At 39.9% G+C, this 19,061-nt stretch overlaps 1 protein-coding gene across 2 annotated transcripts in view; it reads right to left on the reverse strand.

Moving 5' to 3' along the window:
• Past1 (putative achaete scute target 1) overlaps positions 1-18,603 on the reverse strand; it is a 55,609-nt gene extending 37,006 nt beyond the window's left edge. Inside the window, exon 1 of one of the 2 annotated variants that reach the window (XR_012409240.1) lies at positions 16,855-18,574. Coding sequence is in view for 1 of the 2 variants with exons in the window: in XM_073962349.1 (XP_073818450.1) it covers positions 16,855-18,079 (1,225 nt within the window). In the remaining variant the exon portion in view is untranslated. Of the gene's footprint in view, positions 1-16,854 lie in introns of both variants that reach the window. The other variant, XM_073962349.1, reaches the window with a different exon arrangement.
• Between the last annotated feature and the right edge of the window lie 458 nt (positions 18,604-19,061).

Genomic DNA, 19,061 nt, shown 5'->3' on the forward strand with positions numbered 1-19,061 from the left:
GTAGCAGAAAACACTTTCCGAAGTTAAGCATTGCTGGTCAGAAACCCGAAGTGAGACCAAAATTCCCCGCAGAGACAACGGGATTACCAAATGAGCGTGATGAGCTCCGTCGTGCCAACCCCAGTGGCCTCAGAGTAAGGAAGTTGACACTGGAAGTCAACAGGTTGGCCGGTGGCCATAAGCGAACAAGTGATCATCTGAAGAGTTGTAACGTTGGATCCGGAATAATCGAATTGTGGGTAACGGTTAAATAACTCCCGACATAATCATATTGTCACCTGGCAAGACGTCGTTTCTCTTGAATCACTCCATCTCCCCACAATTGTCTCCATCAGCAGATCGCCCTACTTCATCTCCTCTGAACGACGCACTTTCATCAATCAGAAATTTGCCCAACACTTCTGATGTTTGGGTAGCAGAAAACACGTTGCGACGTTAACAATTATTGGTCGAAATCCCGAAGTGAGACCAAACTTCCCCGCAGAGGCAACGGAATTAGCAAATGAGCGTGACGAGCTTCGTCGTGCCAACCCCAGTGGCCTCAGAGTAAGGGAGTTGACACTGGAAATCAACAAGACGGGCGGTGGGCATTAGCGAAACAAATGGTCATCTGAAGAGTTGCATCGTTGGATCCAGAAAAATTGAATTGTGGATAACGGTTAAATCACACTCGAACCCTGAAGAAAGGAAGATAGGACCACAGTCACGTGGTGCGCAAGTTATTTCAATCTACAGCTTGTCGACCACCCCGGGAGTTACAGGGCCAAGAGGAAAGTACTACGTCGCATTAGATCTCTTCCTCCCGAGGATGAACCACCACAATTTACACTGGGTGATGTTGCGAATGTCATCTATAGCGTTGGGTCCTAATGGAATCTACATGCTAATTCTGAAACAGCTGGATGTGCCGGAACCTCTTGCTAGCCACCCACATCGTTACCTAAGTCTGGAAACTGTCAATAAAGGCGAATCGTATAGACCGATTTCGGTTTTGTCGCTCGTGGCAAAGACTCTTGAGGCTTTAGTCCTCCCCAGCAACAGAAAGGGAACCCTGGATGTGCCGGAAGTCGAGTTCTCACTAAAGTTCTAAACCTCTCACTAACCACTCACATTGTTACATAAGTCTGGAAAATGTCAACAAAGGTGAAACGTACAGACCGATTTCGTTTTTGTCGCTCGTGGCAAAGACTCTTAAGGCTTTAGTCCTCCATAGGAACAGAAAGGGAATCCTTGTTGATGGTCGGCAACTGGAGGATCATCAACATGGGCTCCGAAAAACGGCACAGCACGACAACAGCGCTGCATGTCATCTCCACACATATTAGTCGAGGACTCAACCGGACCAAGGCTTGTAATAGAACAGAGATGGTGGCGCTTGACTTATTAAAAGCCTTTGATTCTGTCAATCACTCCACGCTGTTGGAAGACATCGAGTAGACAACCCTCCGGCCAAGTTTGAAACTTTGGATATTCTACTACATGTGTGGACGCTAGTTGTTTTTGGAATTTAAAAATACGAAGTCTTAGACCCTTACGGAGGGAGTTCCCTAAGGCGGGGTGATATCTCTTTTTGAAATTCCACACCCTCCAGACAGCAAGGAGATTATAATGTATGCGGATGATTGTACGAACTTAACGTCGGGTCCTATCGACGTTCGTTCGACGTGCAGTTTTCCATCTGAGATATGTGAAAATATCCGCCGCTAAATCCACTGCCACACTGTTCACCACTTGGATGGCTAAAATGAGGCTCCCACTTTACATATTGGTCGATGGTGTACTGATTCCGACCACTAACTACCCCAAAATATTGGAAATAACGTTCGATAGCATGTATAAGTCACTGCTTTTTGCGACAAGATCAGAAGTAGGAACAAGGTCCTCAACTCGCTGGCCGGCAGCACTTAGGGTGCCGACAAAGAAACCTCGTTGGCCTCTTATAAAGCAATAGGCCGATCTGTGGTAAGCTATGCGGCTCCAGTGTGGTATGCAGTGGAAGAATATTCAAACCTGCCAGAATTCCGACCTGAGTACTGCCTATTCATGACAACAGAGGACTATCTTCATGAGGAAACCAACATTTTACCGGTATACTAACACAACAAGATCTGTCGATGCAGTGCCTGCTTTGGTGTTACGATCAATTGGACAGACTTCCGCCACCCAGGCACGTCAAGAGAGATATTCATGATCTGAAAAGAGAAGTCCAAAGGCACAAACGATAACCTCTATATTAACGAGCCTAGCAGGTAGCCTTGAATTTCATTTACACTAATGCAGTTGCGCAGGCTGTAGGTAACCTTAAATGTTGAACTCTCGCAATTTTGAACTACCGCAAGAAGTTGTCATTTATAGTCCATATCCTAACTTGATTTAAGTTTGGGAAAACTATTACGATGTGGAGATTGGACCAATGTTAGTCATTTCTTTGTATATTCATCATGGCCACAAGCCAATTTAGTTTGTCACCGTATGACTTTTGACCTTCTTGATTCTTTGATGTACGTTTGGAATAAATATTTCGATTAGTTATGGTGCTCATCAGCCACTTTAGTTGATGTTGGCAGGGTTTTTTGTGCATTTTGGGTCATTATCTAATTGATAATTGACGTATCCACCAGACAGACAAACCGGCGGGCATGAACAAATCGACTCCATATTTGTCATGCAAAGATATTGGAATAAATATTTCGATTAGCCAAGTTTCGGTCAAATCGGAAAGTTACCCTTAGTTATGGTGCTCATCAGCCACTTTAGCTGATGTTGGCAGGTTTTTTTGTGCTTTTGGGCCATTATCTCAGGGAGTATTAACTTGTACCTCAAAAAATTGCACCCAAATTCCAAACAATCAGTTAGCTCATCAGAAACGATCCGTGAGCGGGTCAAAAACTGCACATTTTCAAAATATTTTGTTATCCACCAACAGACAAACCGACGGACATGACCAAATCGACTCCAAATTTGTCATTCAAAGATAGTTGGGTTCTAAAGCATAATTTCGATGTGGTCTTAGCCAAAGGCTGAAGGTATACAAATTTGCTTACATTATTTATTGATAAAAAAAAATATTTAAATTATTAAGAACCACAAATGGAATCACCCTATAACATATACTATAGCAAATCATCATGGTTATTTCCATTACCTTCAACTTGAACTACATCGACATTGTTTTTTCCATAAAAAAAAACTTGAGGTTTGTTCAACTAAGTCCAAAGAGAAAATGCATAATGCATAATGCAAAATCAGTACTAAAATTTCATTAAATACTTTAAAAGAAAATTAAAAAAATACATACCTTTGATTTCATTTAGCACGACTTTTATAACTGGGAACGCGACATTACATGTTATTCTTTAGAGAGAGGAATTCTCTCTCATGTTGTAATTGAAGCCAACACGCAGAGGAAAAATATTCCATTGGACCTCTTAATTGTTATTTTTTAAAGGAAAATCTTCTTTGAGGTCAGATTTTATATTTTACTGGCAAAAATTCCCACCTTTTAGAAATAGGGATTCGATAGTAAACATATCAAACTTAAGGTAGCCAAGAAGTTACATCAAGATATTTGAAGGCGTGGTGCGTCTCTGAAGGCACACATTTGGTGGAACCATGGCACGTCTTGCACACTGAATGCCGGAACTCGAGTCACAGACAGGACAACATTTGTTCAACCGTGGTAAAAACCTCAACCAACAACGAGTGTTTCAGTCATTTAAAATTGTACCAAGGGAGATAAAAGGTTGAAATAAGGTTCAATATTATTTAGATAAAAATGGAATCAGGCAGCACACATGTTCCTTGGAAACAGCTTTAGTAGTCCCTTTGGAGCAACAACCCACATACTAACGAAAAAATTCAAGAAATCTTAACAATTATTAAACTTGAAAAAGTTTGTCGACAACAACCACTTCTAGCATTAATTAAATTTCGAAAAAAATCTCTAAAAATTTGTTACAATTACAATGCAAATACAGAGATTACAAAATGTTCCCCCCAATTACCGCACTATTACAATGATGAAACATACAAGACGGCATTTTCCTATTTAAAATAAAATTCAAATAAAAACAGGGTGATTTTATGACAAAATCGTGAGTTGTCGGCATAGGAAGACAACTAATAAAAGTGTTAAAAAACATAAAAAAATTGTTTAAAATATTTAACGTAGCATGGAATGTGATTAGAAGCAAAAAAATAAATAAAAACTACTAGTAATGAGGTGGTAGACGTGGTGTTGGATTTGTGAGTATTGTGGCTTTTCCAAAAAGGCGGTGGAGGTGGTGGTCGTTCGTTGGTGTGGTTGTATGTAATTTATTTATAAAGTCATGGTTTGTTTGTTTTTGTTCAACAATTGTTTGTTGTTGTTACCTTTCGTTTTTTTCTCCACTAGAGAAAAAATTGTGGTAAATGCAATGAAATGCTTTCATGTGTAAAAAAGTGTAGAGCTTTGAAGAGCTGTTATTTGGAGGTACCACCGACCGACCGGTGACGTTGGCGGCAGTAAGTGGCTGATGAGTTTGAATAATTTTTTCTTTTTGGTTCGTTTATTTGGTGGTAAGAGATGAGTCATGCACTTTCTGGTTTTAGTGGTTTTTACGCCAAGTTTTAGAAAACTGTTACTTTTAAAGTATTTTTAATTTCGAATTGAATATAAATGAATTCGTAAAAAATAAAAGAAGTAAAATATAACCTTCAATCCAATATTGTGGTTATTTAGTTTTGCAACAACATAATGGGGCGACATTAATGATAAGTTAGCGGACAAGATTCCTAATTTTTTGTCAAAAAATATTCTGGAAGTTTCCAGCGTAACTTGTTAGTCGTTTGTAGGATGGGTATCGTAAACAGTGGGACTATTATTCCACTGAGACTTAATTAACAGAGTCTACACAGAATAAAAATTGGGTGCCACCTTGGTGCTATGGTATGCACACTCGCCTTGCACGCTGAAGGTCGTGGGTTCACATCCACGGCCAGTCAACATAAAACACTTTTCAACGGTGGCAAAATACCCCTCAGTAATGTAGACGATATTTTCTGAGTATTTCAGCCTTGTACAGCTTCTCTACAAGTGGTGTCTTAGACACGCCGTTCGGACTCGGCAATAAACAGTAGGTCCCATATCATCGGGGCGCACTCGTTGATATGAGAGAAGTCTCCTCTGTCCCGCCTGGGAAGTTTGTGGAACAATTATTATTATTATAACAGACTACTAAAACTTTAGTGTGAGTGATGTATGAAGGAGTGACCCGGAATATGTAGTAAGACCCATATCCCTGAACCGTTCGTTATCTCCTCTAGAAAATAATATTAGACCAACAAGGACTACCTTCGATGAACATTTTAAAACAGTCTCCGAACAGCCCTTAAACTCCGCTTACGCGAACATTTGAACATTGTGAGGGAGGTATCCGAAGGTATCGATATAGACCTTCTTCTTCAAACAAGACCACAAACAGACAAAGCTAAGCCATTTTCGAACAGCCCTTAAGCATACATTTTGAACTTTTTGGAGGGAGGTACTCGAAGGTGTTGTCCGATATAGACCTTTTTAGAACTTGATGTACGCTTGAAATAAATTTTTCAAAACGGATGGATACTCAATTCGTAAGTTAACGAGCTCATCACTTATTTTAGTTGGTGCCGGCAGGGTTTTTATAGCTTTGGGACCATTATGTCAGAAGGTATGGAAATGTGGAAATGTTAAAGCGATACGAGACATGTCTTTATCTTTAAACCGCACTTTGGCGAACAATTTTACCATTTTTTGGAGGAGGTATCTGAAGGGATGGGCCTATATTGGAAACTTATCTTTGCCTTGAAGATAGATTTTGCACTAAATTTTAGGGGAAAACATTGAACTTTTGTGGAGGGAGCTACCAGAAGGCGTGGACCGCCATAACTTGCCCTATGTTTGGACCCTAACTTGCCCTATGTTTGGACAAAATATTACAAGGACCAAATATTGGTTGATGCGTTCACACCAGCCAGTCAGACAGACGGACGGCTAAATTGACTACAAATTGTCTGAACTGGATTTCGTCTAAATATACTTAATGTCTAAAACAGAATCGGACACCATCACAAGTAACTCTTACCTCCCCATACCACTATTATCACCTGTAGTGAAAGTCCTTGAGTCCATACTCCTCCCATACTTCACTGAGCATTTGATTTATCTGGAAAAACTAAGTTTACATCGGTCACTAAAATATAATTTTTGTGTTATTTGTCACAAATTGTTTGCAAAATAATAGCTTTGGAATCCGATATAAACAAAGCTTTACGACAGCGATCACAACGATAGTTCCTTGTCCACGGGAGGTGGGGGAACCCATGCTGGGAAGACCTTCCTAGATGGAATCTCTGCTACAGAGACCGCAGCAATTTTTACCCCACCCAAAGGTCGTTAAAGCCATTAACGGTCTTCTTAAGGTACTCTTGCGAGCTCCTGTTGAGACATTTAATAACCTTAACTCCCTTCTGAAGGACGGCACCGCCAAACTGACGGTCACCCTGGTCTACCTCAGTGTCGTAGGGTTTCCTACGTCTTTGATCACGTGCCTTGGTAGCAGCTTTTCCCGAGGAGGTGGACGCCTGGGAGATCATCGTCTTCTTTGGCAAAGGATGTGGGGCTTCTGAGGAGCGAACCCGCTTCACAGTCTTTGGCTGCGAGGACTTGTTCGCCTTCTCAGGAGTCGATGGTGTCCCAGTCGACCCTCCCGTCGTTACTCCCGAATGGCTTGCGCGGGTCTCAGAAACCTTTTGTTCATCCGCTTTACCCTCGTCAGTGGGGTAGGATCCGGATTTGGGACAGTCATCTTCCCCAGTTGACTACCCTTACGAGAGTCTTTTGGTGTCGGATTATGCCCCTTATCCTTTTCCAGTCCTTTCTGATCCGGGTTCGGCATCGGAACAGCTTTAGGTTGCCAGAAGCAACAAACTTCACCTCCGCTTTTTTGCTTGTCACCGCAGGCTCTTTTGAGTCTTTGGTCTGGGAGGAAGATTTTGTCCACCAAGAGTTCGCATTTGGGTGCGTTAGGATAAGTTCTTTCGAATTTCCTAACATACTTGAGCTTACTCTTGATGAAGGTAATCTCCCTCTTTGAATGCGAGTTCGCGTCCCTTCCCACGAACTTGCGCAGATACGAAATCGCACGTTTATAGTGCCTCGTATCTGCATGCTTTGGCGGATAATGCAATTAAGTTGGTGTCCGTCGATGAATTCTTCGAGTCTTCGGCCTGCGTTGAGGAATCCAAGGAGACGGATTCCTCAACGCAGGCCGAAGACTTAGGGTCAGTGGCTATTGTTGGAGTTTCCGTTGATTCCTCATCGTTGGCCATCGACTTAGAGTCAGTGGCTGTTGATGGATCCTCTTTAGATTCACCATCAACATCCATTGACTCAGTAGCAATCTGCCTCCGAAGATTAGTATCGGCGGGTGCCGATACAGGACCAGACTGGATCAGATTTGTTGGGGGTTGCGAACCAAGGTCCACAACCTCTTCGACCACATCACCGTCAGTGGACATGTCATCATCAGACCTCCTAGTTGACTCAGCTGGGATCACCGTAATGTCCAGTTCGTCGTCAATGAGGGTAAGATTATTTAGCATGTCCTCTGGTGGCATGGTCGGAACAAGTATCTCCAGTTGGTCAAGGAGTTCCCTACTCTTGTCTCTCAAGACTGTCTCCAATCATTTTGAGATTTCCGTGTAGGTCGTCCCCGCCCAAAACTCAGGTGCTGTCAGCCGTGGACTGATTTACAGCAGTTATGGCTAAAGCATTGTCCTTTGAAATTTCCGGTTCGTCAACAATATTTTGGATTGAATTTTCTGCACTTGTAGCTGTTACGGCTGTAGGTGCCAAGGTATCCACACCTAAGACAGCCGGATCACAATCGCTTGATCTCGACGGCACGTGGCTTGTGATCTCACCAACGCTTACCGCCGGTACTGGGTTATTAACTCCCTGCACCGTAACTTTAATCCTTTTATGTATTTTACCCATCTTAGTTGATTTATTTAAGGGAACTACCCCGATGCTGAAATGGTGACTGGGAAAAAGATGTCATATTGACTGGGTATAAAGCAGTTGGCCGTCCCCTTATGGACTACGCAACCCCAATCTGGTCTTAGATAATAAGTATCAATGGAGAAACTTGAAGGCAGTACAGACTACTGCACTGCTGCGTATTGCTACCGTGTACCATTCCAAGGTCCCGGAAAAACAACTTCATTACAAAGCTATAATAATTCCGATAAGATCACACTGCACGTTACTAACGAGGCAACATGTTATTAAGAAATAAACGTCCCAGTCAGATTCGATTTTCGTAATGAGCTCCAAAATATCCCCCAAGACCTCTCCCATGATGTCATACAAAATGCCCTGAAGCAGGCACACAAAAGCTTGGTAAAGGACTACACCTCATCGTACACAATCAGTGTTTTGTTCGGCGGGAGATCCCCACTCATAAGCGACAAAGAGAAGGTCCAACCTAGAGAGACCAGATTGATACTATCGCAACTTCCCTCTGTCATCTCTGTGTACCTAAATAGCTATCTCTCTCTTGTCGAAAGACTACCACTCTCTTGAGAGACGAGGACGTGGAGACCTCTGTCCCCAACCACTTCAAGAGATGGATGGCAAACTATTTGGCCGGTCGAAATCCAAGGACAGAAATCTCATAAAAAAAACAAACAAGGGGTATCCCAAGGGCGTAGAATTACCCTTCAACTTTTACATATCGAAGGACACCAATCCACCCGACATCCACAATCCATCAATAGGCAGGGACATTAGAGACATAGTGTCATACATCGAGAACTGTTTCCCCTTATTTAAAGATTTCTTCGAAAATCGTAACCTAAAGTTCTCTGCCCCAAAGTTCACAGCTACAACCTTGACATGGCGGACAAAAGAGTTAAATGCCGAATTACGTATCCATATCCGCGGGCAGTTTATGCCCCAAAATATTTGGTGTCACTTTCGATAATCAGTACCTCTTCTGTATAGATGCTGAGATGGTGACTGGGAAAAAGAGACCATATTAACTGCGTATAAAGCAATTGTCAGTCCCCTTATGGACTACGCAACCACAATCTGGTCTCAGGGAATAAGCAATACTCAATGGAGAAACTTCCATACAGTACAGACTACAGCACTGCTGCGTATTGCTACCGTGTACCATTCCAAGGTCCCGGAAAAAACACCTTCATTACGAAGCTAAAATAATTCCGATAAGATCCCACTGCATGTTACTAACGAGGCAACATGCTATCAAGAAATAAATGTCCAAAACATCCCCCAAGACCTCTCCCATGATGACATACCAAATGCCCTGAAGTAGTCAAACACAAGCTGGGTAAAGGACACCCTCATCATTGTTCATAAGCCACAAAGGGAAGGTCAAACCTAGAGAAACCAGATTGATACTATCGCAACTTCACTCTATAATCGCTGTGTAACTAAATAGCTATCTCTCCCGATTCCTGAGATCTCAGACACGTGCCCAAAATACTGCCAATCACCACACATCACACGACATTTCTTCGCATGTCCTGCCAATCCATCACACCTGACCCCGGAGTCACTATGGACACACCCAGTCGTAGCGGTTCGCTTTCTAGGACTGGATGTGTATGCTCAGATGTCTACCTATTTCAATTTTTCTTTTCACTAGGTTATAAAAACAACCGAATGTTCATCTTCTTTAGGTTCATGAGCATAGGAAATGTGTGCCAATGCTGATCCAAAACCATTATTTCGATGAGGAACATTTTTGATAGTATCGAAGTGTATATATGCTCGATTGCTTAAAGGCTGGGGGTAACAGAAAAGTTGCAGAAACTAATCTACGAATTCGCCCGTTAAGTTTCAAAAGTTTTGAATATGCACTTATGCACATGCTGTTTTGTTAGAGATTAAGATGATCCATCGGGTTTGAATGTCCTTTTATGTGAAGATTAGACCTTTTATAGTTTAACGCCGTTATTACTCTCTACATATCCTGTATACCTGAATATCATTTACGTTTACAAATTTTGTGGCTGTCCGTTATAGTTTTTACTTTATTCCATGATATTTCACTCAATGCCTGTCTTGTCATTTTCCTTAAAATGCTCCTTCTTCCTTTCGTTGCCATTCCTTACATACAGTTGCTATATGATTTCATTTAATATCTTATCAAATGTCGACGAATGAATACCATATATATACTGGTTATATGTCATAGACGACAAATGACGATTTCAAGTTCGTCATCAAATATTTAAGTGTTGTATATGGCGTTTTTTTTTTGTTTGTTGTTGTTGAACTGATGTTGATGAGCAACTGAGAATAAATACTCCATGTACTAATTGCTAAAAATAAATAACTATTGATACTCAACTATACACATGTATGCGTATGAATATAAGGGTATTCCGAATAATAGATAAGAAGTATAAAAAACAATTGTCTATATTCTGATATAAACTTTGGGTGGGGTGGGGTGCTAATTTAATGTTGAGCAAATCATGTATTCAGAATTACGTATAAATCTAACTTCATTTTTTGGAAGATTATATAATTAAAATAATTTTTATGGAGCCGAAGCAGATTAAGTCTAAACAAATTGCTATTTCAAATTGTGGAATATGTAATGTTTGGAGAAAATATTGAACAACAGTCTATAATTTTCTAATCAGGACCAAAAGTGTTACCCTTTTGGTCCTGATTAGAAAATTATAGACTGTTGTTCAATATTTTCTCCAAACATTACATATTCCACAATTTGAAATAGCAATTTGTTTAGACTTAATCTGCTTCGGCTCCATAAAAATTATTTTAATTATTTAATTGTACACCCTAATATACATTCCCAGTTTTTACAAGCACTTATGCATTCATTACTGTTGCTATCACAGGTCTAGGTAATAGGTAACAAAATCGAATGCCGCCGCCGATCTATCATCAAACAAACAACCAATACGGCAATCAACAAGTGATCATCAAAGTCTACCTCAATTTTCAATAAACATATGGATGGGGAATTGTTTTGTGAGAGATAAAGATAGAATCGATTTCGTGGTCAATTTACATGCACCTAACGCAATTTCAGTTTCAAAAGATTACCCGAAAATTGTGTCATCGTTTTTAAAAACAACAAACTTTACGCTGTTTTAAAGAGTTTTTAAAAACAGCAAAAACACCGACGTATGAAACACTTGAAAGTGAATGTTTTGTCAAAATCTTTTAACTTTCTCAAAAACACAAATCCTAAAAACAACAACTTGTTTCAAACTTGCATTGAAGTTGTATAAAATTCACTCTAAATTCATTGTAATTACAAATTGTCTTATAAACATTTATACATATCTGTGCGTATATGTATGTGTGTATACGTTTTTTGATTATTCATTTGTTTGTACTTACTATTAACTGGGTCAATTGCTTAAGCGATAGTACAAAGAGCATATATCAGCGGTTTTTAATTACACATATTTATACATACATTTGTACACAAGAGAGCATAGACACGAAAAAAACACAGGTGAATACATGAAATTTAGAATTTTCCAATATGATGTTTACAGATTGTGTTTATCTTTTTTTTGTATCAAATATAAAATAACAGAGAAATAGGTTTGAATGGGATTTTTGGACTTGAATGGGAAATTATATTATCAATACCTATTGCAGGAATAATACATGTAGACAGTACTTCACCGTATGACAGTAAAACAAATTTTAATCCAAAATAATTGCAATTCTCCATGATTTTAATTTTCAAGTTTTCAAAAATTGTGTCAGTTGTCTTGGAATTAATTTGCGCATTATTTTTTTATTATTTGAAATCCAGTAGTGTGATTATAGATTGTGAATGAGGGTGTTTTTATCTCAAACACTATGGGCTTCTGCTACAAAAAATTAATTTCATTGTGATCAAGACCACAAGGACCACTTATGTTAAAAACCAGTAAGGAAAGGATCAAATTTGGGCGGGACCGACTGACTATATGATACCCTCTCTACACACCACAATTTCGAAATTTGGTGAAATTTTTTTCCTGACCAAATTTTCTAAATTTTATTAAAATTAGACAAAGTGTTTTTGGTGGGTCAAATACCCCAAATCGACCAAAAATATAAGAGCTATATATACCTACCTACACCCATTTTAATATAATTTGGCCAACTTATTTCTACATCGAATTCAGTGAAACTTTCCAAATTTAATCGAAATTGCACAGAATTTGCTAGTTTGGTGCACCATATATCTCAAATCGGACAAACATATATGTATATGGGAGCTATATCCAAAACGGAACCGAATTCAATATAATTTGGCAAACATTTTTCTAGAGCAAATTCGGTCACTCACAAATCGGACGAAATATATATGGGAGGTATATCCAAATCTAAACCGGTTTTCAACAAAAGCAATAGCGTCCTTCCTATAGCTAAAATAATGATCAATTGAATCGGAAATAAATGCGACCTGTACGTTGTGAACGGACGGACATGCATATATCGACCATTGACTCGTCATCAGAATACGCTACTCTCCGAAATGGTTTCACAATCCCTGATGGCTCTTTTTGGCAATTTAATTGCAATGGACGCCGAGGTAAGAGCGAGGAAATAGTGATTTCATATGTAGGAAGCATATCATGGTCGCGGTGGTGCAGGAAACCAAGCTCAACAAGAACTGCAGCTGCAACGGTCCAGAATACGGCCTTGCCACTCCAAGGCCCCAGAAAACCACCTACAGCATGAAACCAAACTCCTCCCGGTAAAATCCCACACGGCGCTCTTGAAGCAAATTTAAATGGAAGGTGCTTACACCTCGGAAGTTTTTGCGGATTCTGAAACTACAATGTTCATAGATGAGAAAAATCAAAAAACAAAAAAAAAATCGCCGGAGCGCTTTTTAAATAAATCGCGATTAAAGTTGGCATTTTTAAGGATTGCTTAGGTTTTCACGATTTTGCTTGGAAACCGCAAATCCTATTGAAATCGGACTAAAGAATATGTTGTAGCCAAGAAAATTATCTACAAGATTGACCTTTCTGGTATTTTCGTAGGTTTTACCGTTATTGAGATATACAAGTTCAAATTGGGTCAATACATTGACTCTATCGCTACCTTATAAAACAATTTCATACATGGTGCGCCTTAACTAACTTTAAGTGAAAACCGCATACATCTGGGAAGTTTTTGCAGATTTTGAAACAGCAATGTTCATAGGTGAGAAAAATCCAAAAACAAGAAAAAATCGTTGGAGAGATTTTTAAATAAACCGCGATCAAAATTCACATTTTTAGGGTTTTTTTAGGTTTTTGCGATTTTGCTTGGAAACCGCAAGTACTATCGAAATGAGGCTAAAGAAAATGTTGTAGCAGTGAAAATTTCCTACAAGATTGGCTGATTAATATTTTCCTAGGTTTTACCATTTTTGAGATATAGAGGTTCAGATCAAACTTTCCGATTTTTTTCTTAGGTCTTCAGGATTTAGCTTGAAAACTGCAAATCCTATCAAAATGGGAATAAAGAAAATATTGTAGCAGAGCAAATTCTCTACAAGATTAGCGTTTGTAATTTTTACCCAGGCTGTACCATTTTTGACATATATAAGTTTAATATGAGAATTTTCCTTCATTACATTTTTTTATAAGGAGGCGATACAGTCAATACATTGTCCCAATTTGAACTTATATATCTCAACAACGGTAAAATCTACGAAAATTCCATGAAGGTCAATCTTGTAGAGAATTTGCATAGCTACAACATCTGCCTTAGTCCGATTTAGATAGCATTTGCGTTTTTCAAACAAAATCGTTAAAACCTAAACAACCCTTAAAAATTCCATCTTGAATCTCGATTTATTTAAAAAGCGCTTCGGCGATTTGATTTTTCTCATCTATGAACATTGTAGTTTCAGAATCCGCAAGAACTTCCGAGGTGTAAGCACCTTCCATTTAAATTTGCTTCAAGAGCACCGTGCCCACTGTACCCTCCTAACACAACAAGACGTGATTAAATGCAAGAAACGGGACCACCCCAACCATGAGAGCTGCAATAGACCCCCCTCTGAAAGACCCACACCCATTAGATACGACCTTCGTAAGTAGCTACCAAATATCCCCCCAATCCCCATAATCCATCAGATGATGACATAAAAAACGCCCTTAAAAAAACACACAAAGGCTGTTGAAGACCAAATCTCCTCCTATACGAGCTGTGTTGTGCTCGGTGGGAGACCCCCTCCTGTAAGCGAGGATGAGAGGGTCCTAGCTAGTGAGACCAGATCGACTCTATCCCAACTCAGATCTGGTAACTCTAGGTACCTCAACAGTTATCTCTCCCTCCTGAATCCTGAGATAACTGACGCTGCCTCAGCCGCTCGCTATATACCTGCTGGTAGAATACACGAAGAGAGACTAAATTTCCTAATAGAGGAGCCGAGACTTGCAAATGGGTGTGATGAGCTTCGCCCGTCCAAACCCAACATTGGAGTTGGAATAAGTGATTTGTGGGCAATGGTAAGTCACTCTCGAACACTGGAAAGAAGGATAATAGGACCTCAAGCAAAGTGCTGAGATGCGCAAGTTTTTTCAATCGAAGAGAAGAGTACTACGTCGCATTAGATCTCTTGCTGCCGCGGACGAAACGCCACAATTTACAATGGATGATGTTGCAACTACCATTAGGAACGTTAAATCATCCAAAGCGTTGAACCCTAATAAAATCTCCATGCTAATGCTGAAACTGCTGGATGTGTCGGGAATCGAGTATCTCGCAATAGTTCTCAACCTCTCGCTAGCCGAACACATCGTTCCCGAGGTCTGGAAAATGGGTCGGGTGTTCCTACTCCTGAGCAAGGATGCCAGCAAAGGTTAATCGTACGGACCGATTTCGCTTTTATTGGCCTTAGCAGACTCTTGAGAGTCACTCATCCCCAGCGTCAAAAATATATATCCAGTTGCCGATCATCAGCATAGGGTCCGTTAGCAGCACAACAGTACGACAACAGCGCTGCATGCCATCTGCACACATATAAATAATTAAATTAGTCGAAGACTCAACCAGAACAAGCCGTGTGATGGAACATTGATGGTTGCGCTTGACTAATCAAAAGCCTTTGGGGATATTGTCAATTTTGAAACATTGGATAATCCATTAAATGTGAAGACGCCAGTCGTACATGGAATTCAGGAACTAAAAGTCCAAGCTCCGTAGAGTGAGACAGGGAGATCCCTAAGGTGGGGTGATATCTCTGGAAATGTTTAAAATATACTTGTATTGTAATTCACCCCCTCCATACGCCATAAGATCGTAACGTATGTGCATGATTGTACGATATTGGCTTCTGAACTCCTATTTGACTGCCTTACCTTACCACCTTTTCACGCCACTAAATCTACAGCCACTCTTTTTACCAAATGGACAGCTGAGGTGAGAACAGAGTTGAATGCCATTGTCGATGGTAGAATTCCGGCCACCAACTATCCCCAAATCCAAGTGTCCCTAAATTCAAGTCGTCCGCAAATGCCACTGCTGTCTGCGACAAGCTAAGATGTAGGGACAATGTCCTCAAATCCCTAGCCGGCAGCACTTTGGGTGCTGATAAAGAAAACTTGAAAAATATTCAAGCCTGTCAGAATACCGCCCTGAGAACTAAAAGAGGCGCCTACTCATGTCTTCAGTGGACCACCTACCTGAGACAAAGATTCTTCCACTACAGAAAAACAATGGTATGCTATGGTTGCAGTACTTCTTTGGGTCTTACCGTGAGAACCGTCCTAATCGTCATATGATGGATAGACCACGCCCATTTAGGCAGGTCAAGGAGAATCTTCATGATCTAGAAGAAGTCCAGCATTACAAGAGAGAACCTCTAGACCAATATGCATATCAGGCAGGTCTGAATAGCATTCATAGCTAAGGCCAGTGAGAATAAAGTCCTTGGAGTACATCCCTCATCTACCGCAGCTGAGGAGCGTCAGCTGTCACGACAAACCAGAGTAGCTTTGACTCAACTACGCTCAGGAAAGTTTAGCCGTCTAAACTCCTACAGGGAAAGGATGGACGCCACTGTGCAAAGCAGCAAGCGGCAGAGGCCCGCACAAGTGCCCCTTTCCGGAACTGGAGATTGACCCAGAGCCAAATTAAGCAGAAGAACAAATATACAAACATATAATATAAATCGCTGCTGCAACAACAACACACTGCGCCTTTTCAACTGCCCTGCCAAACCACTCAACAACTCCAGTGGGTTTGTGGTTACATCCCATCGAAGCATCCAAGTTCCTAGAACTGGAAATAGACCCAGATCTGGATTAAGCAGATAAACGAACTTACAAATGTCATATAATGTTACAACAACAGTGGTGCTATAATTTTTCCGCAGCTATAGGTATATAAGGATTGACAAAACGCGAAACCATTATATTAAAAAATTTAATCAAATCTTTCAGATTTTCAAGTATTTACAGCCTGTCAAAAGTCAAATCTATGTGACAATTCACGTGTGAACGAGCAATGATGATTCATTTGGAAATGACAAGTATTCGAAAAGAAAAGTGCAATGTGTTAATAAAATTGCATTTCTCAGGTGCAAATTATGCATGACAAGCAAAAGCTCCAAGTTTATGTCTATTTTATTCTACAAAATAAATTGTAATAAAGTAGAATACCTAGTATTCATTGAAACAGGAACAAAATATTACAACGACTTAAATACTTGCAGAACTGAGACCCCAGTTCCAAATGTCTATATCTATTTCTTGATTTTTAAACAGATACTCCCCACCCTCTTCTATATTAAAACAAAATCTATAAATTTTCTATAAATTCCAACTTACCCTTAACCATGGGTTCCGAAACCAGTGACATCTCTTCTTGTGGTATCATCTCAATCAATTTGGCAATATCCTTTGCCAACATATTATCCACAATATCCAAAAGATGTGGTTTCAACGAATGGAATTTTGTGAAATCTTGATGTTGTAGAACGTCTTGCATTTTCTTAATGTCAGGGAAATCGCCAGGTGAAATAGAGTGTTCACGTTGAATACGATCATAGACTTGACCCAAATTCTTAATCAAATCCTTCTTTTTACTATCCTTGCCGAATACAGATGGCATGTCCTTGCGCAACTCAGATATAATGAAGGCATGTACCTTGGCGAGGCGGGCACGTTTAATCAAATCGTTGAGTTTACGTAATGCAGCATTGCGAGGCAGTGATTGCAAATCACGGAAGAGATCCTGCTCTTCATCTTCGAATAGGCGGCGATTAGCATCGAAACGTAAAGGTTGATCCCAGAATGAACCAATATAGACACGGGCAACTTCAGGAGTTTGTAAAACTTTACCCAAAGACCACATAAGAGCACCATAGACACGCATCAGCTGTTGATGATCAACCATATCGGCTTTGTTGAGGATAATGCGTATCTTGTCATCGTGTCCCTTCAGAGCCTCAATGGAGCGACGGAATTCATCGGAAATATCCAACTTGTGGGCATCGAACAACAGTATAATACGATCGACACGCTCGGCAAACCATTCCAAAACACCAGTAAAGTCATAACCACGATCAATGCGTTGTTTTTCACCCGACAAAATACCAGGAGTATCAACAATGGAAATGGCCTGCAATACTGGCGAATTGACCGATGAACATTGGAAACGATTCAAAAAAGCATTACCGTATTTGCTTAGCGGACGGAATTGTTTCTTGGGATCAACAACCAAAGCATTGCCGGGAATAACACCCTCCTTGTCGTCGTACATAACAGCAATGAAGCGGTCGGTCGTAGGTTCAGGCCCAATACGGATACCAGGGAAATCACGTTCTAACAAGTAACGAATGAAAGTTGTTTTACCTGTTGAATACTGGCCGACCAACAGAATCATGGGCTTAGCATCAAAATCAGGATCTTCCAGTTTGGGGGAGTGGAAGTCATGGAACTGGTAATGCTCTTCGAGAGGCAACAATTTGCTTTTGTATATCTTCTTCAGCTCCCCAATAACATTTTCCACAACCTCCTGATGGTTCTTTTCGCGTTTCAAAAAACTAAACATTTTGCAAACTCTTTTTTATTGATGACTTCTTTCTTCCGCAATAAAGTGAAATACTTCGACTTAAATGTTTTCCGGATAGCACTGTTTTTTTGCTGTACCGCCCCAAAATTAAACACTGCCTTTAGGTTTAGTTGTTTGTTTTATGATTCACGACAGGCAGGCGAACGATAACTTATTTTTGGACAAATTCCGTCACTTCTTTTTTATGCTTTTTGATTTCTTCTTTCCACACACACAACCAGCACTACCACTTGCTCTCTTCCCGTCTGATAGCCTTTTGAAAAACTAATTTTAATTGCTTCGAAAAGTAAAACGAAAAATTTTGATAAATTAAAGTTAGTTTTGCTGGGATGGGTATTTTCTTCTAGTTAGAAGCAAAATTTATTTCTGATTGGAATTAAAATTGTTAGAAATGAACACTCCCGACCCGTCCGCTTAACTAAATCGACACGTACGGAAATTTTTTGTACAACTCTGACAAAAAAAATACTAGAATCATACGTCATTCAGATTTTGACAGTAATGGAGGAACATCGTTATCGACGTGTGCAGAAACAGCTGATAAGAAATGGTTTTATCGACACCGGTATAAATGACATTTGTTCATATCGGGGCATTCGAAGTAAAATGATAACACACAGAAAACCAACATGAAACAGGGTGTCTATTGAGGCTGACTTCCGAAACACCTAATTTCATGAAATTTTTCAATGAAATTACTCCACTCTGCGTGCAAGAAGATAATGCAGATGTTTATCACACCAGTTGTCAAAATTAATTATTGTGAATAAAATCACATACAAAAGGTTGTTTACCTTTCAATTCACAGCAATGCGTTATTGTGAACAATTTTGACATGAATCATAGACTAATTATTGAATTGACCATGGCACAATTACCCAGGTAGTGGCATCGTAAAATTTTGAATATGTTATGTCAAAACTTTCTTTATGTTGTTGGGGGAATTACAACAAAAATAATT

This window comes from Musca autumnalis, unplaced genomic scaffold (assembly GCF_047663935.1).
Source record: "Musca autumnalis isolate F117 unplaced genomic scaffold, ASM4766393v1 scaffold_1, whole genome shotgun sequence".
Classification (NCBI taxonomy): Eukaryota; Metazoa; Arthropoda; class Insecta; order Diptera; family Muscidae; genus Musca; species Musca autumnalis.